Source organism: Pristis pectinata, chromosome 7 (genome assembly GCF_009764475.1).
Source record: "Pristis pectinata isolate sPriPec2 chromosome 7, sPriPec2.1.pri, whole genome shotgun sequence".
NCBI lineage: Eukaryota > Metazoa > Chordata > Chondrichthyes > Rhinopristiformes > Pristidae > Pristis > Pristis pectinata.
In genome coordinates, this window is record NC_067411.1 from 94,744,331 (window position 1) to 94,771,946 (window position 27,616).

The 27,616-nt window shown below is 39.8% G+C and overlaps 1 protein-coding gene across 8 annotated transcripts in view; it reads left to right on the top strand.

Moving 5' to 3' along the window:
• Positions 1–27,616, top strand: part of fam172a (family with sequence similarity 172 member A) — a 365,626-nt gene that overhangs the window by 163,899 nt on the left and 174,111 nt on the right. For all 8 annotated transcript variants that reach the window (XM_052020321.1, XM_052020323.1, XM_052020320.1 and 5 more), the window contains exon 8: positions 25,179–25,298. In XM_052020321.1, coding sequence (XP_051876281.1) covers positions 25,179–25,298 — 120 coding nt within the window. The remainder of the gene's footprint in view (positions 1–25,178; positions 25,299–27,616) is intronic.

Sequence of the window (27,616 nt, forward strand, 5' to 3'; positions counted from 1 at the left end):
GAAGGCGACCTTTCTGCTCCTGTTCAGCCAAAAGCCATTTTTAACAAGGAATCTAAGAACCATTGCAAGTTCTATTGTACTTTGTTAATTAGTTATTGATTAGAAATAATGCACTACCAAATTTTCCGAGATTAGCTTGACGCCAGAAGGTTGTGCACTGACAGCTTGTTTCAGATAATCTTTATAATATGTATGCTTCCTTAATGAGATGTTAAACTTTTTTGTTCTGAAAACTGGGCAGCAAGATGAAATTCTGTACCTTTTTAAAAATAGTACTGTTATTCCTTCCAGTTTAATAGACCTACAAGGTGGACTTCATTTTGCTCTGTTTTTGGCCATAACAGAGGGACCAATAAAAATCAATTTCTTGGGGTATCTCAACATTACCTGATCTTGAATGATAGATGGCCCCATTTTCCCACTAGCTAACTAAACCCTGGTCATGGTCCTGGGTCTAGTTAAATCTTCAAGTTACCTCAGGATGCACATTCGATGTCTGCGTTTTGCTGGATATAAACTGATTCGACCCAACACAACATTTCATGTGAGTTTTGAGCTTCTAGATCCTATTTTTTTCTCCAAAAACACAATTAAAAATTGGCCTAATCTTTAGTCCATTGTGTAGTGATTTCATTTTTAAAATATTATATTGTAGAAGCTGTTTTTATTTGTAAAGACAGTTTGGCATTGGGATAATTCCATAATCCTGGTAGTGATCACTTGTGACCAGTAGGGCACAGGTCTACTAAATCTGCCCTAAAAACCTATAATGGCAACAGATTAGCAGCATTTATCTTTAATTGCTCAGGTGATGGTCAGCCTCTAATTCTTGACTTGCCTGCAGCAAATAAGAGTGGCAGGTGTTAGTTTAGGGAACTCCATGGCTGGAGGTTCTGGGATTAAAGTAATGCTTACTTGTTGGTGCCTCTCTGTAAAAATGAAGGCAATACATTATACACATTGCTGGAATTGGCCAATCAGTGGAAACAATGATAACCTGACTGTTGGGCCAATCCCTTCTCCTGCATCTATGAATACACTGTGAACAGATGCCTGCACATATGCTGCAGTGTTTTTTTTCTGACCATTTAGAAGGGCATATTCATTTTTGTCCTTATCGCACATGTATTGGCTGGATGCATGGGAGTCAGCAGTTAACCATTTGCTTTGAAGTGGTCAGTTGAAGAAAGAAACCATTTTAGATAGTTAGTGGGGTGTTGTAAGAAGCACTATCCAAAGGAAAGTAATGGATTAGTGTTTATGAAGGAATGTGGAATAAAGCTGCTTTGCAGCGAGTTGCAGCACTTTCAGTATACCTTGAGTGGGTCTGTTTGGAACCGGTATATGCCTCACTGATACTTTTAATTTCTGGCTGCCAGTGTATCCTGGGAAAAACATTCTTGAGTTTGTAGCTTGCTAGAACTTTTATGGAGCAAGAAGGTGATCTCACTGGAGCCAGCAGGATTTGCTTAAATAATTTAAATGTTCTTCCAGTGCAATTTAATCTCATGCAGTACATGTGCTGCAAGGAGGCACACTGAATCCTGAACATTTGGTTCTTAAAAATAAATGCCAAATCCAGTGCCTTAAAAAATGGTAACAACAGCTTTCCTTTGCAAAGAAGTGGGAAAATGAATTTGTACACAAGGTCAGATAGAGGATTGTGGAATTATGAAACGATCTGAGCAAGTAGTAAAGTAGTTTTGCTTCTTAGTTTCACATGTGGGAGATCTGAGTGCTTTCTGCAAAAAAGTGGATGAAAAGGTGGAGGTATCCAGATTAAATATCTATGTTACACACATCATTGAAACCTGACACAGGAGAATGTAGGATAATTGAAAGACTCTGGAAAGATAAGCCAACCCAAAGCATCAATATACCAGTTAGATGGCATAGATGTAGTATGTCAAGCTGCTTTGGAGCTAATGCTTGTTCACACAACCTTATACCTTTGTTGTTGTATCTCATACATGCCATGGTTCAATCATATGCTGCCAAAATGCAATTTACTGTTGAAAACTTGGCCACATTTCTAAGCTCCTAAGGTTGACTGCAAGGTAGCAATAAGGTACTTGAGAAATAAGCAAATGCAGAAACATTAAATACATGTTTCATAGTATTCAGTAGAAAAGAAATTGAAATTGCTTAATATGTTGACCAATCCTTAGGTTGCCTTTTTGTTGCATACCATAGTAGTATGGCACTTGATATTGCATTACTGACATACCTGGTTTGCACTGAGGTCAGCAGAATTGTTTGGATACCACTTGTTTCCCTAGTATGACATATTATTTGATATTTCTTTGACCATGAAAGGTATACTATTGAAGCAAATCTGCATTAATGAGTAAGCATTAAAAATATTTTTAATTATATATATTTTAAGACTTCCATTCTTTCTCCTTGTGTTGAAACAAAATTCTTTTTTTTTAATCCTACATTTTTAGTGAGTTTTCCATGTCACTCAGGGGCTGGTACTGGGGGTGCAAAGGGTATCACAGTACACCTACAGTATTCTCAGAATCCTCTGTCTGGCCCAGAATCCTGATGGGGCCCTGAAATCAAAATAGAAAATTGTAGAAACACACAGCAGGTCAGGCAGCATCTGTGGAAAGAGAAGCAGTTAATGTTTCAGGTCAGAAATCCTTCATCTGATAAAAAGGTCTTTGACCTGAAGCATTAACTATATTTCTCCTTTCACAATGCTGTCTGACCTGCTGATTGTTCCTGACAATTACTGCCTTTATTTCAGGTTGCCAGCATCTGCAGCTTTTTTGATTTTCATTTCTTGTCTGGGCCCTGTTTGTGTCTAAGCCTCCATGTTCCCACTGATCTGCGAATGGGCAAGCTTTATTAAAGCAATGTCACAAAAACCCTGTAGAAACAGAAGACTGCAGATGCTCGAATCTAGATGAAAAAAAACAAGATGCTGGAGGAACTCAGTAGGCCAGGCAGCAACTGTGGAGAAAAACAGATCATCAGGACCCTTCTTCAGGACTGAGGTTAAGAAAAGAGGAAGCCCAATATATGGGGGGAGAAACAGAGCAGTGATAGGTAGACCAAAGAGGGGAGGTGGGATGGGCACAAGGTGGTGATAGATGCAGGTAAGAGATAGTGATAGGCAGATGCAGGGAAGGAGGGGAGAGCAGATCCACCGAGGGATGGGTCAAAGGTATGGAGGCAGGTACTCCATGGGGGAGGGGGAGGAGAGGAAAATAAATATTGGCGAGGAGAGAAAAGAGATAGGCTAGGAAAGAGAAGAAGACACATGGTGGGTGGTGGGGTGGGGTTTGGTTTACTTAAAGTAGGAGAATGTGATGTTCGTGCCGTTAGGCTGTAAGGTCCCAAGACAGAAAATGAGGAGCTGTTCCTCCAGTTTGCGCTTGGACTTCTCCTGGCAGTGGAGAAGGTGGAGGACTGTCATATCAGTGATAGTGTGGCAACGGGGAGCTGCAGGTCGCGGTTACAGGCGGAGCACTGGTGTTCTGCGGAACGGTCACCTAGAACACCTGCATTTAGTAGAACACCTGCGCTCCGTTCATAACCGCGATTTGCATCTCCCCGTTGCCAGTCACTTCACTCCCCCTCCCACTCCCTCACTGATATGACAGTCCTCATCTTCCTCCAATGCCAGGAGGAGTCCAAGCGCACACTGGAACAACAGCACCTCATTTTCCACGTTGGGACCTTACAGCCTAACGGCATGGACATTGCATTCTCCCACTTTAAGTAAACCAAACCCCACCCCACCACCCACCATGCGTCTTCTTCTCTTTCCTAGCTTATCTCTCTTTTCTCTCCTCGCCAATATTTATTTTCCTCTCTTCCCCCTTCCCCCATGGAGTACCTACCTCCATACCTTTGACCCATCCCCCGGTGGATCTGCTCTCCCCTCCTCCCCCGCATCTGCCTATCACTATCTCTTACCTGCATCTATCTATCACCACCTTGTGCCCACCTTACCTCCCCTCTTTTGTTTACCTATCACCGCTCTGTTTCTCCCCCCCAATATATTGGGCTTCCCCTTTTCCTATCTTCAGTACTGAAGAAGGATTCTGACCCGAAACGTTGACCATCTGTTTTTCTCCACAGATGCTGCCTGGCCTGTTGAGTTCCTCCAGTATCTTGTTGTTTTGTCATCACAAAAACCCTGCCCCTCTCTGCCTATTCAAGTAATTTCTATATGAAACAATGTTAACATGAATTATACTATGTCAGAATAAGACAGACTTTTGACCCAAGGATCTTTTCATATTCTTTTTTTGTCAACTGGCACTGTGAACTCAGAGTTTTAATGGGCTGTACTTCTGGTTGAATGTACCTGGATTGCTGAGCACCCAGTCTTGAGTTCTGCTTGGATGCTTGACAAGCTGCTTTCTGCAGATCTCTTTGGGCTTAGCTGGTCATTTTCATTTATGAGTAGTGGAAGTTGCTAGTAAGGCCAGTATTTAGTGTCCATTCCTCGTTGTTGTAGAAAAGCTGGCAGTGAACTGCCTTCTTGAACCACTGTATTCCTTCTGATGAGGATACCCACACAGTTAAAATGAAGCAATAGAGAAAGGCTGGAGATATATTTACAATTTAGAATGGCATGTGGCTTAGAGAGAAATTTTCAGGTAATAATGTTCCCATGTGTCTGCTGTTCTTGCCCTTCCCACTGGTAAGAACTTTTCCAAATTTGAGGGAATGTGTTGAAGCCTTTGTGAATTGCTGCAGAAGGAATTGGAATTGGTTTATTATTGTCACTTGTACTGATGTACTGAGAAAAACTTGTCTTGGATACCATTCATACAGATCAATTCAGTACGCAGTGCATTGAGACAGTACAAGGTAAAACAATACAGAATCCAGAGTAAAGTGTCACAGCTACAGAGAAAGTGCAGTGCAAGTAGGCAATAAGGTGCAAGGTCATAATGAAGTAGATTGTGAGGTCAAGAGTCCATTTTATCATGCTTGGGTACCATTCAATAGTCTTATAACAGTGGGATAGAAGCTGTCCTTGATCCGAGTGTTATGTGCTTTCAGGCATTTATATCTTCTTCCCGATGGGAGAGGGGAAAAGAGAAAATGTTTGGGGTGGGTGGGGTCTTTGATTATGCTGGCTGCTTTATCGAGGCAGTGAGAAGTGTAGACAAAGTCCATGGAGGGGAGGCTGTTTTCCATGATGTACTGAGCTGTGTCCACAACTCTCTGCAGTTTTTTGCAGTCCCGGGCAGAGCAGTTGCCATACCAAGCTGTGAAGCATCCAGATACGACACTTTCTATGGTGCATTGATAAAAGTTGGTGAGTGTCAAAGGGGACATGCCAAATTTTTTTAGCCTCCTGATGAAGTAGAGGCGCTGGTGAGCTTTCTTGGCAAGTGGACGGTACTCCTGTCTTGTGCCTTGCTGATGCTCAAAAGGCTTTTGAGAATTCAGAAGATGAGTCATTTGCTGTAGGATACCCAGTATTTGATCTGTTCTTACAACCACTGTATTTGCACTTGATAATCTAGTTCAGAATCTGCTCACTGGTGAATCCCAACTCAGAATGTTGATGTTGGGGAAGATCAGTGATGGTAATGCTGACTAATGTCAAGGGTGAGGATTAATTACTTGTATTGACACAGACGGACAGTCACTCCACTGGGTTCATCATTGAACATCCTGTTTGTGACCTTTTCACGGAGGAGGCAGCTGAAGATGATTGGGGCTGGCTGATGCCAAGGGGACCTTTGTGGTGATTAAAAAAATAAATAGGTTGTACTATTCCTACAGATTAAATTTACTTTCTGTTGAGGTTTTTTTTTCAAACTTTCATCGAATTTAATTTATATTAAAGCAAAAGACAACTTTTTGGAAATACTGAGCAGATCATTGAACTACCAATACCAAGTGAAATGTTTCTCACTTTCCAGATGCTGCCTGAACTGCTGAGTGTTTCCTCCATTTTCTGTTTCATCCAAGTCAAATTAGTTGTCAGTGCTGCACTGTGTTGCCTCCTGCTCTGGGCAGCAGATGGCTCTACATAGCTACTCTTTCTCCCAACTTTGACACCATTTTGTGAATCTTTGTCTGTGTGTGTGTGTGTGTGTGTGTGAGAGAGAGAGAGAGAGAGAGAGTGTTTTCATCAATTAATTGTACATAATGCCACAACCAATTTACTGACCATGTAAAAAAATGCAGGCTTAAAGATGCTACACACAAATGGAATCAATGAATGTCAACAGTAAGTGGATTTATTCAGTAATTTAACCTGCCCTGTATTTTTGTGGGGGAACTGGAGAAGTGGACAGTAAAATATCTCCACTATAATTGCCATTCCTGAAGATACTGGCATTTCACACTTACCTACTTTTAACCCACTCAGTGGAACTGGCTTTAGGGTTCAATTTTGCAGACAAAGAAAGAAATCGCTGTGCATTTTCTGTTAGGCCCTTAGGAATAAGATGCCCAAAAAGCTGACCCTGCAACAATGAAGAGCAATAAAGTTTCTCTGACTCACTGTGGAAAGTTTCAGGCTCTTCTGCCTTAGAATGCAAGAGCAACACTCTGAGAATAATAAAGTGGATGGCCACATTATATTTCTTCCTGCTGACTCCTTTGCCAAAATATCTGAGAAACCAGCTGACAGGGTAGAGGTGAGGACTCAGACATTCCCTGGCCCTCCTATCTGGAGTTTCTAATTCACAGCAGTCCTCACTGCCCCAGAGTTAAAATCTTTTGATATGTTTAAGTCTTCTATTTTTAATACCATTGGTGAATAGAGAAATTATACATTGAACTGTTATTTGAGAACAAAACAATCTCAGAATTTATTCTTGAGAAGGCTACAGACTTTGGTATCAATTGAACAGATGCTATGGTAATACTGTAGAGGGCATAAAATAAAGGTTCATCAGGGTAGTCACATAAAAGGAGGAGTGACAAGATTTTTACTTCCACTGGAACAAAGAACACAGAGCCGAGTTAACTAATGTTTTTAAAGATACAGCTTTTGATGGAGTAAATAAAGAAATACCTTTTTCACTGGTTGTGGACTCACTAAATTAAATGAAAGTGACATATTGAGGATGTGGAAATCTGCAATAAAAATAGAAGATCAGGCCAGGCAGCATCTGTAGATATTGAAATAGGGCTAAAGCTTCCATTCAAATTGCCTCTAATCAGAATGCAAAAACATACTGAGATAAAAAATTGCAGAGAAAGGGACAAGCAGAGAAAAACAAAGGAGAAAGTCTGTGATAGAATGGAAGATAGGAGAGATTAAATGACAAAAGAGATGAAGATGCAAGGCAAAGGCAGTGGTAATGGGACACTAAGGGGAATGTGTATCCTTGTGAACCTTGGCCATTGAGATCAAATCTTCAGGTAAGGACAGCAAGTTTATTTAGTAAACCAGCCTAAATCTTGAGAAAGCCAAATACTAACTCTGATCTTCCATTAAGATGCAGATGAAAGGGAAAGGATCAGGAGAGTGATCTGGCAAAACTTCCTGGAATCTGGAAAGATCCCAGTGAACTGTAAAATGGCAAATGCATTGTCCCTATTCAGGAAAGGAGAGAGACAGAAAGCAGGAAACTATCAGCCAGTTAGGCAAATATCTATTATTGATAAAATGCTGAAATCCATCATAGAAGAAGTAGCATGACATTACAAAATCATAATACATTTAAGTAGAATCAACATGGTTTCGTAAAAGGGAAATTACACTTGATATATTTATTAGAGTTTTTAGAGGACATTACTAACATGGTGGATAAAGGGAAACCAGTCAGTGTAATGCACTTCGCATTTCCAAAATGTATTTGAAAAGCTGCCACGTAAAAGGTTACTGCACAAAGTAAAAGTTCATGGCATTGGGGATGATATATTTTCATAGATAAAGGATTGGCTGACTGACAGAAATCAGAGAGTCAGGAGCAATGGGTAGTTTTCAGTTTGGCAAGCTGTAACTAGTTGGGTGCCACAGGTTTGTGTGCTGTAGCCTTAACCACTTACAATCTACACTAATGATTTAAATGTTCAAATAGAGGCCAACTTTGATGACAATACAAAGAAGAGAAGCAAGTTGTGAGAAGGACACAAAGAGTGTGCAAAGAGATTTAGATAGGTTATGTGATTGGCAAATTGAGTATATTATTGGGAAACATGAGCTTATCCAATTTGGTAGGAAGAATAGAAAAACAGAATTTAGTTTAAATGGTATGAGGCTGCAGAATGTTGGTAGACAGAGGGAACTGGATGTCCTTGTACATGAAACACAGAAAGTTAGCATGCAAGCACACTAGACCACAAGAAAATAGGAGTAGGCTACCTAGCCCCTCAAGCCTGCTCTTCCATTCAGTGTGATTATGGGTCAGGCTTCAACTCCTCTATTGTGCCAGTCCCACAAAGCCTTCAGTTCCCCGCTTTCAAAAATATATCTATTCCCACCCCTCACTTCTTTAAATATCTCCGGTGATTTTGACCCCGCAACCACCTGGGGTAGAGAATTCCTGATTGCAGGAAGAAATCCCTCAACATCACAGTTTAAAATGACCATCCCCTTATCTTGCAACCATGTTCCCTCGTTTGAGACTCTTTCTCTAATGGAACCATTGCAACATCTATCTTGTCAACCCCCTTAGGATTTTATATGTTTCAAAAGGTTACCCCTCATTCTTCTAAACATCAAAGAATACAGATCTAACTTTTCAGCAATTCATGATTGGACAACCCTCTCATACCATGAATTAACCTAGAAAATGTCTTCTGGACTATACCCAATGCCAGTGCAACCTTTCTTAAACAAGGGGACCAAAACAGTATACAGTACTCCAGTTGCAGCCTCATCAATGCCCTGTACAATTGTAACAATATTTCTCTATTTTTGAGCTCTCACTCCAATAGGAATAAAGGCCAAAATGCCTTTTGCCTTTTCAATTAGTTGCTGTACCTGTGTGCCAGTGTTAAGTACAACACGTAATTAGGATGGCATATCGAATATTGGCCTTTATTGCTAAGTGGATGTAGCACAACTGTCTTGCTACAACTGTTCAGGTCATTGGTGAAACCACACCAGAAGTACTGAATACATTTTGTTCTTCTTATTCAATGAGAGAAACTGGAGACAGTTCAGGCAAAGTTCCCAAGGTTGATTCCCAGATAAAGGGCTTGTCTTATGAGGAAAGGTTGAGCACATTGGGCCTAAACTCATTATAGAGTTTCGAAGAATGACATATGAAATATAAATATATATATATATGTCATATATATATATATATATATATATATATACACACACACACACATATATTTTTGAAATATATATGATGTTCTGAGTGTGCCTGACAAACTTGCAGTGGAACCCAGAATTAGGAGACAGTTTCACTATTATGAAACATTGAAGATGCTATTGAGGAGTAATTTCTTCTCTTGGAGGATTGTGAATCTCTGGAATTCTCTACTCTACGGAGTGATGGAGACTGTCATTAAATAAATTTGAGGCTAGGATGGATAGGTTTTTGGACTATGGGGGAGTTGAAAGTTAAGACAATAGGCAGGAAAATGAAGGCCAAGATCAGAAAAGCCACGATCATATTGAATTATAGAGCAGGCTCAAAGTTCTGTAAGTCCTACTTCTGCTGCTATTATGACAGAGCTCTCTATTTGTTGCCTATTACAAACTTTCTTTTCTTTTCTCTATTCCCTTTCTTCCTTTTCCTCTAAAAATGTGATTATCTATGATTTTCCCAATTCTGATGAAAATCTTTCTGTTGAAATGTTGACAATGCACCAGAATCTGCTGAGAAATACCATTATTTCCCAATAAACTTGTATTTACCCTTCATAAGATTTAGCAATTCCTGCACAAACACTGCAGTCTTGAATTTACAGGCTGGGCTCTGCTGGCATTTTCCCAGCTGCATTCCCATGTTGGACATCATATAGAGTCTAATGTCAGAGTATGAACTTTCTGAATTCCCCAGCATTTACACTGGGGAATTTGTCTCTTCATCCAGCTGATTGTTGGAGCAAGGAATGTTTTGCCATGGGGAGCAATCCATTTAAGGACCATTAATTTTATTTCCATGGGAAAATTGAAAGATGTTTTGAACAAAGATGCAAAGCTTTTGGAGAGAGCAAGAAAATAAAAATAGTTTTGAATTGTTCAAGAAAAAGCTTTAAAATCATAAATAAATGCAGGAGTAGGACATATGGCCCCTTGAGCTTGGTGCACCAATCAATAAGATCATGGCAGATACAGTGCTTCACATCCCCTTTCCCAGCTGCTCTAATTCCCTTTCACAAGAACACAAGAAAACAGGACGGGAGCAGAAAACAAACTGCTGGAAGAACTCAGCAGGTCTGATGCAGGGTATCGACTGGAAATGTTGACTATTGCACTGCCCTCACAGATGCTGCCTGACCTGCTGAGTTCCTCCACCAGTTTTTCTTTTGCTCTGAATTCCAGAAGCTACAGTCCCTTGTGTAGCCAAAATAGGAGCAGGAGTAGCTCATCAGACCCCTCAAGCCTGCCCTACCATTCAACATGATCATGGCTATCGTTGCTGATTTCAACTCCTTTTCTGTGCCAGTTCCCAATATCTCTTAAGTCCTCAGTTATTCAAATATTTACCTCTCACCCCCTTAAATAGGTCCAATGATCTGGCCTCCCCCATCACTGGGGGCAAAGAATTCCAGACATTCGCCACTCTCTGAGCGAAGGAAATGCCTTTACATGACTGGCCACTTATTTTGTAGCTATGTTCCCTTGTTAGTGACTTTCCACGAGTCAAAACAACTCAACATCTGCCCTGCCAATCCCCCTTAGCATCTTGTATGTTTGAATAAGGTTACCCCTCATTCTTCTAAACTCTAAAGAATGCAGACCCAAACTGTCTAGCCTCTCTTGATAGGACAATCTCAGCTTGGTGAATGTCCTTTGGCCTACCTTCAATGTCACTATTTCTTTTTAGGAGAGGGGACCAAAGCTGTGCATAGTATTCCAGGTGTGGCCTCACTGTATGCAACTGTAACCAAACTTCCCTATCTTTAAACTCCAACCCCTTTTGCTAGCCATTTTAATTCTTCTCCCCATTCCGACACTGACATGTCTGTCCTCAGCCTCCTTCATTGTCAGGGTGAGGCTAAGTGCAAACTAGAGGACAGCACCTCATATTCCACCTGGGTGGTCTACAACGTGACAGCATGAACATTGAATTCTCCAAGTGCAGGTAAACGGCTTTCCCTCTGTCCCTTTTCTCTCTGCCCCTGATCTACCTAGTTCTTCCTGTACCCACCCCTGCCGCCATCACCCTGTTCCTTTCCCTTCCTCCACCCATTCCATCTGCCCAGCGCCCACACACTCCTCCCACTGGTTTCCCTCCCCCACTGTTCCCACCTACCCTCTTCACCTCCCTCACTTGATTCCAGGCTCCAAATCTGATTCCATCGTCTCCTATCAGATTCCATCATCTTCGGTCCTTTGTCTCCTGCACATATTACATCCTAGCTTCTGTCACTATTTCCACTCTCACCTCCTCCACCTGCCTATCACCCCTCCTCACTTGGATCCACCTATCGTTTACTAGCTCTTCACCTTCACTCTTCATGCTTACTCCCCTTCACCTTTTTATACTGGCTACCTCCCCTCCATCTTTCAGTCCAGATGAAGGATCTCGACCCGAAACATCGACTATCCATTTCCTTCCACAGGTGCTGCCTGATCCATTGAGTTCCTCCAGCATCTTGTTTCTTGTTAAAATAAAAGCCAACATGTTATTTGCCTTCTTAACTACTTGTTGGGCCTGCCTGCTAACTTTTTGTGATTAGTGCACTGGATTACCTAGATCCCTCTGAACTTAACTCATTTGCAATCTTCATGACCAAAGATCTATCTTGATCTCAGCCTTGAGTATAGTTGATTACTGAGCAACCATAGTCCTCTGAGCTGGAGAGTTGCAAAGAACCCACAGCTTGAGAACTGTATCTTCCTCCTCCATCTTCTTGGGCCATCCCTCAAGATCGAGGATCACTTTATTCCACTTGGTGTTGTGGCTTCAGTGGAGGTTAATGAGGCCAATATGAGGCTATCGGTGTTGCACACTTGAATTCTGATTTACTTGTTTCACTTCACCCTTTTTAAATGTTCCAGATGAATTATATTTAAATAAAAAGTAGTAATAGTAATATATACTGTAAATATTTTGACTCGTATTTAAGTTGCCTTTTATCAATTTCTTTGCTAGTGCCAGCCCCAATGCTTTTCCATCCAAGAATTCCTCCTTTGGGAAGAAAGAAAATCTCCCTTCATATTCAGAACCCAATATTAGCACCCCTCCCTCTTGGAATAAAAATTTCTTCCTTCCTGTACATATAGGAAATATTACTTAGATGCACAAAGCTGGACATTGTCAGATTGGATTATAATAGTATGAATATTTGTCAGTAAACTGGATTTTAATAAGTTTTTTTTTTCTGGTCAGCTGTTTTAATAAAGATGCTAATAAGTTTACAACAGGCAGGTTAATGTCACTCATACTGTGGCAGCCGAAAGGAATTTCATGCAGACATGTTTTGTATTCATTGGCTAATATTTATAGAGACTGGTTTCAAGGAATTATTCATATTTCCTGATGACATCTGAGGAAACCATTTGGCCCATCAAGTTTACGCCATATTTCCCATCAGCTCCCCCCAGATTATGCCACTCATCTACATAATTTACAGTGGCCAATTAACCTACCAATCTACATGTTTTTGGGATGTGGAAGGAAATCAGAGCACCTGGGAGAAGCCCACAGGGTCAAAGGGAGAACATGCAAGCTCGACACTGAAAATAGTGGAGGTCAGGATCAAGTCCAGGTCACTGGAGCTGTGAGGCAACAGGTCCACCCGCTGTGCCACTGCCCAGGTTTCCTGAATGGTGTGTTATTTTGGAAATATTCTGAGATTAGTTAACAAGGAAAAAGGAAATTAAATTAGATAACATGGACATGAAGTAACATATAAATAAATCACATTAGTTTACTACATTTATTCTAATCACAAGTTTAGATGACTGTGATGCCTTCAGTTTTATATGGAGAAGATCCTATTATGCAAGTCATGATGAACGTGAACTAAGTAGCAATAGGTTTGTCTAGATGTGTGGTAGTTAATAATAATTCCATTTATTAGTGTCAACTAGTTAAGTCACTTTGTAGTACACTAAATGAGTAATTCAATGTGAACATTTGTTTTAAATATTGTGTCAATGAATTTGCTGGATTAAATTAAGAATTATTACATGAATCTGGATACGACTTCCCTTCTGTTTTCATGTTTGCTGAAATCCTTTTGCAGGTGGTGTGTGACAGAAAGGTGTGCTTTATTATGAAAACTGTGAAGGGTTAACAGTAGGGGGTCTATCAGAGTTGGCATCAATACAGGAAATATGCAAACTTATCACTGTAAGCATTCTCAAAGGATTAGTTGCTTGGCAGGAGCTAATTAACCCAAGGAAATAATTACACAAATATGCAAATTTTATTTAGATGTTTTCATTTATAGTCAAAAATAGTCAATCAGAGAAGTAAACACCACATTTGCTGAGGTGTTAATAAATGCACAACTTAAAAGGTTTTTATACCTGGCAGTCATCTATTTTTGGCTATTAGCAAATGCCTCCAAATTTAGGAAAACTAGAGCTAGACCTCCTATCGATATATATCATTTTACATAATAATGAACATTTCATTGGCTGAGAATTCTTAGGAGTTGTATCTTGACATCAGACAGTGTTAGTTTCAAACTGAGTGATATTATGTGTGCATTATCTTTTCTATTGTTGGAGAGAGAGTTTTGGATAGTTTTACACCAGAAATTTGTCTTAGCATCAGTCCCCTGGACCTTAAACAATCAAGGAGCTAGGTTAGATAAGGTCTTCTCCTTCATCTGGGTTACAGAGTCATAGAGTTGTACAACATAGAAACAGGCACTACAGCCCACCACTGACCATCTTGCCTATCTATTCTAATCACATTAATTCCATATCCCTCTATGTCCTGTTCATTTAAGAACCTGTCCAGATACCTTTCAAATGTTCGTACTGTTCCTGTCTCCATCACCTCCTTTGGCAGCTTATTCCAGATACAAACTTCTCTTTGTGTGAAAAAATTATCTCTCAGTTCCCCTTTGAACCTCTTTCCTCTCACCCCAAATCTGTACCCTCTAGTTTTGGACACCTCTACCATGGGAAGCAAACACTGGTTATCTACCCTATCTTTGCCTCTCATAAATTTATATATCTCTATCATGTCACCTCTCAGCCTCCTTCGCTCCAGGGAAATCAGACCTGGCCTATCCAATCTCTTCTGATAACTCAAGTCCTCGAGTCCAAGCAACATCCTTATGAAATTTTCCTACACTCACGCTATCTTAATCATGTCTTTCTGTAGTGTGGTAACCAGAACTGCACACAATACTCCAAGTGTGACCTAACATGACATCCCAACTCTTATATTCAATGCGTTTGCAAATGAAGGCAAGTATGCCATAGGCCTTCCTCACCATCCTGTCTATCTGTGTTCCCATTTTCAGGGGACTATGTACTTGTACCCCAAGGTCTCTCTGTTCAACAACACTACCCAGGGCCCTGCCATTCACTATGTACCTGCCTAGTTTAATTTCCCAAAATGCAAAACGTCGCACTTGTATGAATTAAATTCCATCCGCCATTCCCTTGCCCACTTACCCAATTGATCAATATTCAGTTGTAGCCATAGACAACATTCTTCACTGTCCATTATTTCACCAATTTTGGTGTCACATGCAAACTAATCATGCCATCTGCATTCTCATCCAAATCATTAGTATATATATGACAAATAGGAGAGGATCCAGCTCCAATTCCTACAGCATACCACTGATCACAGGCCTCCAATATGAAAAGCAACTTTTCACTACTGCGCTCTGCCCCTCACCACAAAGTCAATTTTGTATCCGATTTCCTAACTCACCCTGGACCCATGTGTTCTAACCTTTTGGACCAGCTTACTGTGCGGGTACTGTACTGTGCCTTGATAAAGTCTATGTAGATCATGTCTATCACCCTGCTCTAATCAGTCCTCTTGGTCATCTCTTCAAAAACATCAAATTCATGAGACGTGATTTCCCATCATTATTATTGGGTTATTATTGCTTAAAAGATATAGTAACATCTGCACTTCGTGCTCATTGCCAAAATTCAATTTCATTCAAGTGAAATGGAGCAGAAAATGCAGATACTACAATATCACATGTTTAGTGCTCCCCATCCAACAAAGAACTCACTGCCCAATGTTTCAAACTAAACCTGAAAGTGAAATATTTTCATAGGCACTTGATCCATTGAAGGTTGGATTGGGGGAAGGGGGACAGACTAAATCTTGTTTGAAACCTTGTTCCCTGTGCCTTTTAAAATTTAAGTAATATCTCATATTAACTTTTTTTCTACCTCTTTTACAATCTTGGGTATCTCTATAAGACTATCACTCAGGTTCTTTATTTCAAAGCAGAAACATAGTCCAGTCTTTCCTCATTACTTACATCAATGACACTGGGGATCAACATCATGGCTTTTCAATGTTGCTTCCACTACTAAAATGTTCATTCACAATCAGAAGTGGATGCAATCTTCAAGATGCTGTCCAACCAGAGTGCTATAATGTTTGATCACTGTTACCTTTACTGATTTATATTCTGTTGGTATGGCTGTGTTGTTCAACATTCTGCTGCTTTATTGATTGTGGCTCTAAATTGGTTGGACTTGTTTAGTGTTGAGCTTGCTAATACTTTTAGATTTCTTTCAGCTGCCTGCTTAGTTATTTTAACACCATGTATGAAGTACACTTACCAACAATTTTTGCTTCCAGTGTATGAAACTGAGGCACTTTGCTTGGTATATTGTTGTCTCTAATTTAGTTAAATTGGAAGAGTAACAAAATGAATGGGACAGATTAAACGAGTGGGCAAAACATTGGCAAATGAAAGATTTTATTCTTTGATATGCTTTCTCCAATACATGCTTATTAATTCCTACTGTCTAGTCTTTTTCTTCGCCAGTCCTAGGATTATTTTTCCATACTTCATCATTGCTTTGAGTTATATTAATAGCCTTTTGTGTGAAACTCTATCAAAAGCCTCTTCGAAGTCATGATCTTAATATTCTAAGGCTGACTTCAGTCTCCTGAGCCTGTCACTTCCTTAAAGGAATCAAGGAGGTCAGTTAAACATGGTCTTCTCCTTAAACAAGATTATTATTGTTTAACAGATATTCAAGTTTGCTCGGATATACAATTTTCTGTGTTTTAGAATTTGATTTTTTTAATGTTTTATCTACTTACCTACCTATCTGCTGTTGATCACCTCCAGGATCCACTGACAACCATAATAATCACTGCCTCAGATGTCTCCTCCGAATTTTACCTCTGTTACACTGAATCAATTTTACTTGGTTCATCTTGTTCCTGCCCTTGTGAATGCTTGTCAAAATAGTTGTTTGGAATATTTTGTGGATTTTTGTGCTCGTCCTTACTTTCAGTTTGGGTTACATATTTTATGTGTTTTTCCTTGCCAAGCACTGGACTCTTCCTATTTTGATACCAAAAGAATGGTGTTGGTTCTGCCTCTCATGTCCCCCATGGATGTACCTTGCCCTCCTGTTTCTTATTAACATCACACAAAAATCATGATATCAGATTCCACATGAACATTGACACGTTGACAATACCTAACTCCGTCTCACCACCACTTTTCTAATTCTAAGTTGTTAGGCTGTTCATCCAATATCCAACACCTTGTGGGAAGAAATTTCCTCTGGATAAAAGGCATTATCTTTGTTATCCCCAAGAACTCAATTCCTATCGCATCAACTCATCTCTCTCCCTGGCAACTGTCTGAGGCTGAACCAGACTATTAACAATGTTGATAAAAATCAAAAATGCTTGAAATACTCAGCAGGTCAGGCCACGTCTGTGGGAAGAGAAACAGAGTTAACATTTCAGGTTGAGGACCCTTCATCAAAACTGGGAAGGAGAGGAAAGAAGCTGTTAAGCTTCAGGAGGGTGGGGGAGATGATTTATACATGGACTGCATTAATTCAAAAAGTCAACTCATCATTAACTCCTATGGAATCCAGAAATGATAATAATGCCAATTTTAATTATTATGGGTACATCTCAAGAATTATTTTTTTAAAATGCCGTAGGGTGCTTGTTTGGAACCCACACCTGTTGGGAATTGGCTTGTACCTTTGAGACTTTCTTAAGTTCCCCAATTTTTACTGGAGTTTGGTAATTGATCCCAGTGGATGGTTCTAGTGGGAACTCAGTTTTTATTCTTGATCTACATATAAATCTCTTGAGATCTTTAGTATATAATGCTGATTTGATGCCAGTGCATGCAGTTTTGGAGTTCAACATTCCAGCTAACCCTCTCCCTTAATTTCTTATAACTAAGCTCATGGCCACTGACAGAAGGGACTCAACAGCAGTGCTGTTTATAACGATCATTAGCAACTTACACTTTAATTGCTGATTAATTTCATATGGCTATTAAATTCCATAAATGTTTAGTGTTTACCATAGTGGTTGTAATTTCCATATACCTACAGGAAGTGGCATGTGGGTGCTGAAGGAACTTTTAGTGACTTTGAGGTTTCAGCGAAAAACAATTGCTTCCAGACGGTTGCATTCTTAGGTATTCCTCTCCACAACATGACCAAGGAATGAAGGTAGTTGCGAGCAGAAGAGGGGAAGGAGGGAACTCACAGCAGGAGGACTTCTTTCAGGTGGATAGAGAGAAATTCTCTGACCTGAAACTCGGCTAGGATCAATGTGAAATTCAGAAAAAAACTGCAGACGCTGGAAATCTAAAACAAAAATAGAAAATGCTAGAAATGCTCAGTGGATCAGTCCTCATCTATGGGAAGAGAAAGAGAGTCAGCATGTAGGTCGGACAGCCACCGTCAGTTACTCTTTCACACAAAGATGCGGCCAGACCTTCTGAGCATTCACATCATTTTCTGTTGTCAATGTGTGCAGTGTCTGTGCTTCAGTACAGACATCTTTATTCAGATCTGCAGCTGGAACAGCAAGCTGCTGCCAGAGCAAGGCAATGATGCGTTGCTATTGGTTGACAATGACAATGAATATTTATGTAATTGGGTCCTTTCAAGTTGGAACGGGAGCTGCTTATAAAACTTACAGCTTGCCATCCACTGTTACAAAAAGGAGGGTGTTTCTTATAGTCTTTCGAGAGACCATCAAACAGAAAACTGATGGCTACACCAAGATTTCAGAGTTCTTTAAGCTGTAATACCATTGGTTGCACTCATGTCACTTTCTGAGTACATCAAATCATCTAAACTCCTAGAGTATAAAAGGATTCCTCCCCCATGTACTGTGTGACCATATTCAGTAAACACGCAGACCAATGCCTGATCACCTGGCAGAAGTCATGATGGCTTTGTTTGTGCCAGAAGATCAAACGAATGGGTGGTTACTGGGCAGTCAAAGCTACATGATGACAGTAGAGCCAATAACACCAGTATGCAACCCAAGATCATGTGTAATACATGCATGCAAAGGAAGTCATGTTGGCAAAAGAAAATATATTGAAGCAACATTGTGTAGATCCCTCTGGAGAAACTTACAGAGTGAGTTCCAAAGCTTTGTGGTGGTTGGGTGCATGAACCACTACCCTACCATTAACATTATATCATGTTTGTACCACTGGAATTGTAATTCAGAGTCTTGGCTAGTAGTGCAGAAACATCAGTCGAAATCTCATAGCGGCAGCTGGGGAATTTAATCTCAGATAATTCAAGCTCCCCTTGGACTTACATCAGTGCTGTTTGTGGAACCTTGTTTCACACAAGTTGCTTGCTCTGTCCTCAAACTTAAAGTACTTTGGTACATCTTGAGATCATGGGCAAGGCTTTGTAAATGCAATATATTTTTCACTCCTTACCGACATTGATTTTTATCGGCCACGTTTTGCCCATCTTAGCAACTTTTTTTAGTCATAAAATATTCCTATGCCTGTTCTAGTACTCTCCATAAATTAGTCCTCTCTCTACCTAACCTTTATATCCACAATACTTGTGAGTACAGTGAATGAAAGTGGTTGCAGAACAGAACCTAAAGAAAAACTGCCAGGCAAGTAAAGTGAAATATAAATTACTTCTGTAATATTTTTTGATTAGAGACATGAGTGTGCCCTGCATCAAATACCTCTTGTCACAGCTTTTATCTAACCAAATTGCTGAAAGAACCAATGTAATGAAAAGAATGGCCAATGCATGTTTGAATGCTACTTTCAATATATTTTTTTGTTTAGGGAAACATTCTGAATTTGTTGCCAAGATACATTAACAATCCTTATATTGATCACTTGTGCTAAAGTTAGGGGCTGTGAATTATACTCCCCTTCCCCATTGGTTCCAACAGGATAAGTAAATAGATTTCATCATTTTTGATATCTTCATTGCCATCAAGAATTGATTGAGAATCATCCCAATATATGTGGTGGACTTCTCCCAGAACAACAGTAGAAATCATACCAAAACCTGGGGGATATCTGGAAATGCCACTTTGATTTAAGCAACAAATTCACTCTTTGATTAATCAAAGGAGATTTTTCCCATAGGCATTATATGCGCATGCAATATCGATGTTTCACCCTCCTTTAACAATTAATATCTGAGTTCCTTTATAGATCTAAGTTAGTGAACCTATATCCAAACAAGCCACAAAACTGGGGAGGTGGGGTGGGTGCTTTGGTGAGGGAGGAAGGGCTAATACTGATTTTTCTATTCATTATGCAGTAATCCCCAGCTGTGAAGAATGCTTTTATCTCTATTCATTTATTGTACGTGAACTTCAATGGAAAAGTCAGCTTTCTTCTAGGTAGTGGAAGTTAATTTGGGAGGTGAACATGTCAGCAAAGTTTTGGACTACACACAGATTATCTGAAGTTCATAATCGGCATTGTTACTCTGCTTCTCAATCTATTAATTGATTAAAAACATAAAAATAAGAGAGACTGAGAAAATCAGGAAACAATTTAAGAAAGTTTCCAGGAAAGTAAGAAGAAAATGAGAAGTGAATGCCTAAAGTAATAAATAGGCTAGTATTTCGAAAATGTATCAATAAATGAATAGTTAAAAATAATATGAAAGGATAGTGAATTAAAAAGGAATGTGAAAATTGACATGTAATTTAATACGTACTTTGCCACAGGGAGGTGAATCCTAAATGGGTTAATCATAATGAATGATATTAAAAGACAGGCAGTTTCAATCTCTGGTAATATCCTGTCCTACTAGCGTTGGTTGGTAGAATCTCAGGTGGCAATGAGGAGGTGTACAGAAGTGAGATAGATCGGCTGCTTGAGTGGTGTAGCAACAACAACCTCACACTCAATGTCAGCAAGACCAAGGAACTGATTGTGGACTTCAGGAGGGGGAAGTCGGGAGAACACACGCCAGTCCTCATTGAGGGGTCAGCGGTGGAAAGGGTGAGCAGCTTCAAGTTCCTGGGCGTCAGCAACTCGGAGGATCTATCCTGGGCCCAACACATTGATACAATCACAAAGAAAGCACGCCAGTGGCTCTATTTCAGTGGGAGTTTGAGGAGATTTGGTATGTCACCAAAGACTCTTACAAATTTCTATAGATGCATGGTGGAGAGCATTCTGATTGGTTACAGCACAGACTGGTATGGAGTCTCCAATGCACAGGATCGCAAGAGGCTGCAGAGGGTTGTAGACTCAGCCAGCTCCATCACGGGCACAACCCTTCCCACCATCAAGGACATCTTCAAGAGGTGGTTCCTTAAGAAGGCATCATTAAGGACCCTCACCATCCAGGACATGCCCTCTTCTTGTTACTAGGAGGTACAGTAGCCTGAAGATCCACACTCAATGATTTAGGAGCAGCTTCTTCCCCTCCACCATCAGATTTCTGGATGGTCCATGAACCCATGAACACTACCTCATTATTCCTTTTTTTTGCACTATTTATTTTTGTAATTTATAGATTTTTATGCCTTTGCGCTGTACTGCTGCCGCAAAACAATAGATTTCATGTCATATGTCAATGATAATAAATCTGATCCTGATTCTGATTGAGAGATGGGGTAACGATGAGGTAGTGATCACTTGGGAGGGAGTGATTCTTGAAGTCTTCAGTATTGATGCCAGTCCCCAAAAAGCGCCATGGCATCAGATCAAACTCTGCTAAGAAAGCTTCTTGCTGCTTACCTCTTGCTACCTCGGCTGTTGAATCAGGACCATTGTTGTCCTTCTGTTGAACCTGCATTTATAGTACTGTTGGGGAAGGATTTCTAATGATGTTGCAGTGATGTTGAAGGACTGTCATTTCTTTCCAAGACAGGATGGATTGTGACAAGAAGGGAAGTTTCAGATGCTCCTATGCCCCTGTTAAATTCTATTACATATTTCCAGTCTCAGACAGAGATGATGCATCTAAAACATAAGAAATAGGAGCAGGTATGAGTCTTTTAGCCCTTTGAGCCTGCTCCAGCTTTCAGTCAAATCATGGCTGAATTTTGCCTCAATACCACTTACCTGCACCATCCCCATATTCCTCAATTCTTCTAACATCGAGAAATCTATCAATTTCATTTTTGGATACAGTCAATGATTGACCTTCCACAGCCCTCAGTGGTAGAGAATTCCAAAGATTCATCACCCTTACAGTGAAGAAAGTTTTCCTCATTTCAGTCTGAAATGATCTGCCCCTTATTTTGAGAGTGTGACCCCTAATTCTAGATGCCCTGGGCAGAGAAAACATCCTCCACATTATCTACCCAGCTGAGCCCTTCAAGAATTTTGTATTTTCCAGTGAGGTCACCTCTCATTCTTCTAAACTCTAAACAACAGAGGCCTTATTCCTTATTATAAATTCTCCTATCACTCTGTGTCTGGGATGTAGGTTTGTCATGTCTCATAATATCACAGACTTGGCATCCCAGGAACCAGTCTGTGATAAATAAATATATCTTTTGTTAAAGAGACAAAAACTGTAAACTCTGCTCCAGGTGTGGTCTCACCAGGGCTCAATATAATTCTAATAAGGCATCTTTACTCTTTTATACAAATCCTTTAGCAACCAATTTGCCTCCTTGCCTGCTGCACCTGCATTTTAGCTGTTGTGTCAAGAACATCCAAGTATTTTTGAAATCAATATTCCCGAGTCCTCCATCTTTGAAAAAATACTCAATATTTTTGCTTTATCTACCAAAGAGGATAAGATTACTTTATTCCACATTGTACTCCATCTGCTACGTTGTTGCTCAGTTTGTCTATATCCTCTGAATCACTACTCACATGGCCATTCTGTTTCACATCATAATCATTGGAAATATTACATATTTTTCATATTTCCATATTTTGCTTGACATGGAAGATGGCCATTCAGCCCGTTGAGTCTATGCCAGCCCTCAAAGCAATCCCTCAATTGCATTCCCCTACTTATTTCCTTGTAACCTTTTCCCTCTCACATCCCATCATCTCCCCTCTGATTCTCTTACCACACACCTACACCAAGGGAAATTGACCACGGCCGATTATATCCAGCAACCAGCTCATCTTTGGGATGTGGGAGGAAACCAGAGTCCCTGGAGGAGACTTGCACGGTCACAGGGAGAATACGCAAATACCGTTCTAATAGCACTGGAGGTTAGAATTGAACCAGGATTGCTGGATCTTGAGGCAACATCAGTATTTGCTGAGCCATCCTCAGCCAAATTATTGATAGAAATTGTGAATAATTAGGCCCAACCCAAGAATCACTCAGTTATTCCTACTCTTTGTTTTCCATTCATTAATCAACTTTCAATTCACACTAGTATATTACTCTCAATTTCACGTACTCTAACTTTGTTCAGCAACCTCTTGTATGGGATATCAAAAGCCTTCCAACAAACTAAATACACCACATCCGCTAGTCTTCCTTCATCTCTCAACCAGAAACATCCCCTAGATTTCCCTTTCATAAATCTATATTGGCTCTGCTCAATCGTATTACTAACTTCTAACTGTTTTGATATCAAATCCTTTAATCCAGAAAATTGAAGTATTGTGGAATTAGTCCAGCCTTCTGCTCCAGGACACCTTTGCCACACTGACGGATTCATGACACCCAGTGGCAGCACAGGCTTCCTCATATTTCCCAGCATCTAGGCTAGGAAATCTGCCCAATGAAACCAATCAGAAGAATCAAACCATAAACAAACACTCTATTCAGTGCACAAAACAAACTGCTGGAGGAACTCAGTGGATCAGGCAACATGTGTGGAGGCAAAGGGATGGTTGATGCTTCAGTCGAGACCCTGCATCAGGACTGAGAATGTAAAGCGGGATCAGCCAGTATAAAGAGGGGGAAGAGTGAGGCAGGAGCTGGCAAGCAACAGCTGGATCCAGGTGAAGAGGGGTTGATGGGGAGACGGAGCCAGGTGAGGGAGGGAGTGGGGGGAGATAGCGACAGAGGCTGAGAGGTGATTGATAGAAACAACAAAAGGCTGCAGATTGTGGAATCTGATAAGAAAGGAAGGTGATAAGTGAAAACGCATGGGAGGGATGCAGGGCAAGTAGGAAAAGTTGGGGGGAGGGGAGGGGAACTGATAGAGTGGGTAGAGTGTGTGGGTAAATGGGCACATGGAACCAGGTGGGGAAGTGGAAAGTGGGTAACAAGGGGCTGGGGGCAGGGGGTTGGTTGGAAAGAAGGGGGTGAGCGAGAGGACCTGAGTGGATCAAAAGGAGAGAGAAAGAAGCAGAGGGGGTGCGAGTTATGTGAAATGGGAGAATTCAGTGTTCATGCTGTTGTAGGTTACCCACGCAGAATATGAGTTGCTGTTCCTCTAGTTTGTGTTATTTTTCAAAAAATTTATTTATTTTATTATTTAACCTAATTCAATCAATTTAAGTGTTTTGAAGCTTCTGAATGATTGTAGTGCTTTTTTTATTTTAAAATTAATTAAATTTAAAATTTAATTAATTTTAAAATTAATTTTTAATTTTTTTAAATTTTAAAAGTTAAGTTTAATTTTAAACAAAGTAACTGTAATGTAATTAATAGTATTTTTATTTGTTAAGGATGCTTGAGATTTTTAACGTCCAATTTAAATGACAGCTTTGACAGTCAGTGAGCCTAGGATCGAGGCCTCTGAGCTGCACACTCAGGGAGGCCCTGGACAACACTGGGCCTTTCCAGTCAGCTAACAGCCAGTCTTCCAGTGAAAGACTGCATTTGTGGGCACACTGCAATGAATAGGGTGCTCCAAAATCAGGACATATGTCATACATATTTCAAGCATTTTCTGTTCTATTTAATATTACTTTTTTGGATCCTGCCTACTGAAATTCTGATTATATCATCCTAGAAATACTCTGCACATGCGTGCACAGTGTTTTTTTTCCCAATACTGAGCTGCAAGAGAAACTGTTTTTCTATTTCTCATATTTCTCACAGCAGAGAAGGAGGCCATTCAGCTCATCAAGTTGCAAAACCAATTCCAAAAGGGTAGATCCTGGCTGACAAGAGCTTACTCTATACTTTCCTGCATCCTCATGCCAGTTCACCACAGCAGATTAGCCCTGATTGAATGAGAGTCGCACAAGTACCAGAATTGTTGTGGAGAATTCAAACCAAGTGACCCTCTGTGCATTACAATTCTAATAACAACATAATATACCAGTAATCAGGTCTGAGATCCAAGGTGACGCATAAAATTCCCTCTCATCCTGCTGTGCAAGTCCACCTGCACTGAATGTCACACATTTCTTTCCATTATACTTCAAATTCCTGATGAGAAGTGGTATGTGAACTACTCTGTTTGGAACAGTGGTGAAAACAAAATAGTGAATTGTATACTTTTTTAAGGAAATAGTGTGAGGATGGGAGAATGGAACTGAATATTTTAACCAATTGGAAAACTGGCACAATTACTTTAATATTAATAATTTCCTTCTGTATTAGAAACTTCTGTAACTCTACTAATATTTCTTATCAAAATACATCTCTATAGTTAACTAACTTCTGTCTCAATTACTTTAAAATAGAGCCAAACAATGTTTATGTTCTTGAATCATACTCTCATCAGATTCCTCCTATTATTCATTTTTTGTTCTTGAATTTGCCTTTTTATCATCTCTTTTCTCACTTTTTGCAGGATAATAGTACACCAGAAGAACATGCACTCTATGTCTGGGATCACTTCATTTCTAGATCTTCTGCCAAGAATGTGGTATTTGTTGCCCACAGTTACGGTGGCCTGGTGTTTTTGGAATTAGTAAGTATTTCTTTCCTCATTGCCAAATGTTTTTTGTTCATTGCATATTTCAGACATCATCAGCATAATGACCTTATAGTATATTTAAACAATGTAAAGTTATCCAAAATTTTCATGATATCCATCTCATTCTAAATGTTTATTCATTTTTGTCCTTAATCACCAAAACACTACACATGAACAAATTGGTATTTATTTGGATTTTTTATAGTTATGGTAAATGTCATAATTTCATGTGTAGTATGAAATCAGGTTTGGTAAGTGAACATGACTTCAGTATTTCTTACTTTATGTTTTCAGTCTATTTAGGAAACAAATCTCAAGTACTTAATTGAAATAGTGACTCCCTTGAACAATTACTGACAGTTTAATATAAATCTTGAAACTGTTGTTCTTCTGCCATGGATGATAAACTATTATAATGGTTGCAGTCACAGCTTAAAATGAAAAATGTGACAGGAATGAAACCAATAAGAACAATGCCATATACCTTCCCTCAATGAAAAAAGTTGTCATTTTGAAGATAGTATATTCATAGAAAACTCTTTATTTGCCACACATTTAGGTGATGTGCGTAGTTTCGTAAAAAAAAATTCCCTTATAATTTGGAAAATTCTTTTTGGTTTGCCTTTTTCTTGTTTGCTTATTACTTCTGCCACATTTCTTGTTGAGTTTCAATTTCAACTGGGTGCATACAGTAATTAGAAAATACATTTCAGTACAGATAAGAGTGAGATGATGCATTTTGGTAGGAAGAATAAGGAGGTCACACACTGCTTGGATGATAAGAGTCTAAATGAGTTGGAGAATCATAGGGCGCTGGGGGCATATTAAACAAATCACTAAAAGCAATGCTCTTTTTTAATTCTCTTAATTAACAAAACAAAGCATTGTGGTTCATTTCTTGAGGAAAGTAGGGAAGTTTTATTAAACTGTATAGCATCTTAGTTAGAACACATTTGGGGTGCTATACACAGTTCTGTTTAAAAAATAGAGGCAATATACAGATAACATTTGCAAGAATAATGCCAGAATAGTGAAGACATATGTATCAGAATAGAGTGAACAGGCTAGGCTCTGTACTGTAGAAAAAGGAAAACTGACGTGTGATCAATTAGCGATCTTTAAGATTATGAAAGGATGGATAGAGAAGATTTAGAAAGAACTTATATATTTATGGAAAAGTCCATTTGAAGGGTCTTAACTACATAATAGACTAATACATTTAATTAGGATTCAGATTTTTTTGTTCAACAAGTGATTAGAATGTTCACTGACAAAAGGATTAGCCAAGTTTCCCAAATATGCTGTAAGTGTGCAGTTGGAACATTCCATGCATACAGTCCACTGTCGCCCTGTGGTATAAACAGCCTTTTGAACTTCAACAGTCAAGAATTGTTCATTAGTAGTGGTATCATAGGACAGAAAGGATCATATATTAACCAAATAATTGGGCTCTTTATCACCACTTTTCTTAATATTCTGAAAAACAATTAACTAGTATCTCTAAATTGCAGTGCACATTTTCACGAGACTCACTGTGTCACCAATTCTGATCACAGAAAGGGGCCCTTACTGCACACCTCGTCCATGCCGAATCCGATGCCTGCCGGTGCTAATCCTATTTGCTTGTATGAGGCCTGTATCCCTCTACGCCTTTCCTATCCAAGTACCTGTCCAAATGCCCTTTAAGCTTGTATTTTAATTGTATCTGCCTCTCCCACCTCCTTCCAGATATCCATCACCTCCGTGTGAAAAACTTACCCCTCAGATCTCCTTTAAGTTTCTCCCATTTCACCTTATGCCTGTGCCCTTCAGTTTTAGATCAACTGGGAAAGTGAGCAAAGGAATGGCAGAAGGAATTTAACTCAGAAAAGTGCAAAGTGAAGCTTTTTGGGAAGTTTAGCCAGGGCAGGACATACACAGTGAATGGCAGAGCCCTGGGGAGTGCTGTAGAACAGAGAGACCTAGGGGTACAAGTACATAGTTCTCTGAAAATGGCAACACATTTAGAAGGGGTGGTGAAGAAGGTGTATGGAACGCTTGCCTTTCTCAGCTGAGGCATTGAGTACAAGAGTTGGGACATCATGTTGAATCTGTTCCAGATGTTGCTGAGACCATATGTGGAGTATTGCTTGCAGTTCTGGTCACCTTACTATAGGAAGGATGAGATTAAGCTAGAGAGGGTACAGAAAAGATTCCCAAGATCTTGCTGGGACAGGAGGGCTTGAGTTATAAAAGGAGAGACTGGATAGGCTGGGACTGTTTTCCCTGGAACAAAGGAGGCTGAGAAGTGGCCTTGTAGAGGTATATAAAAT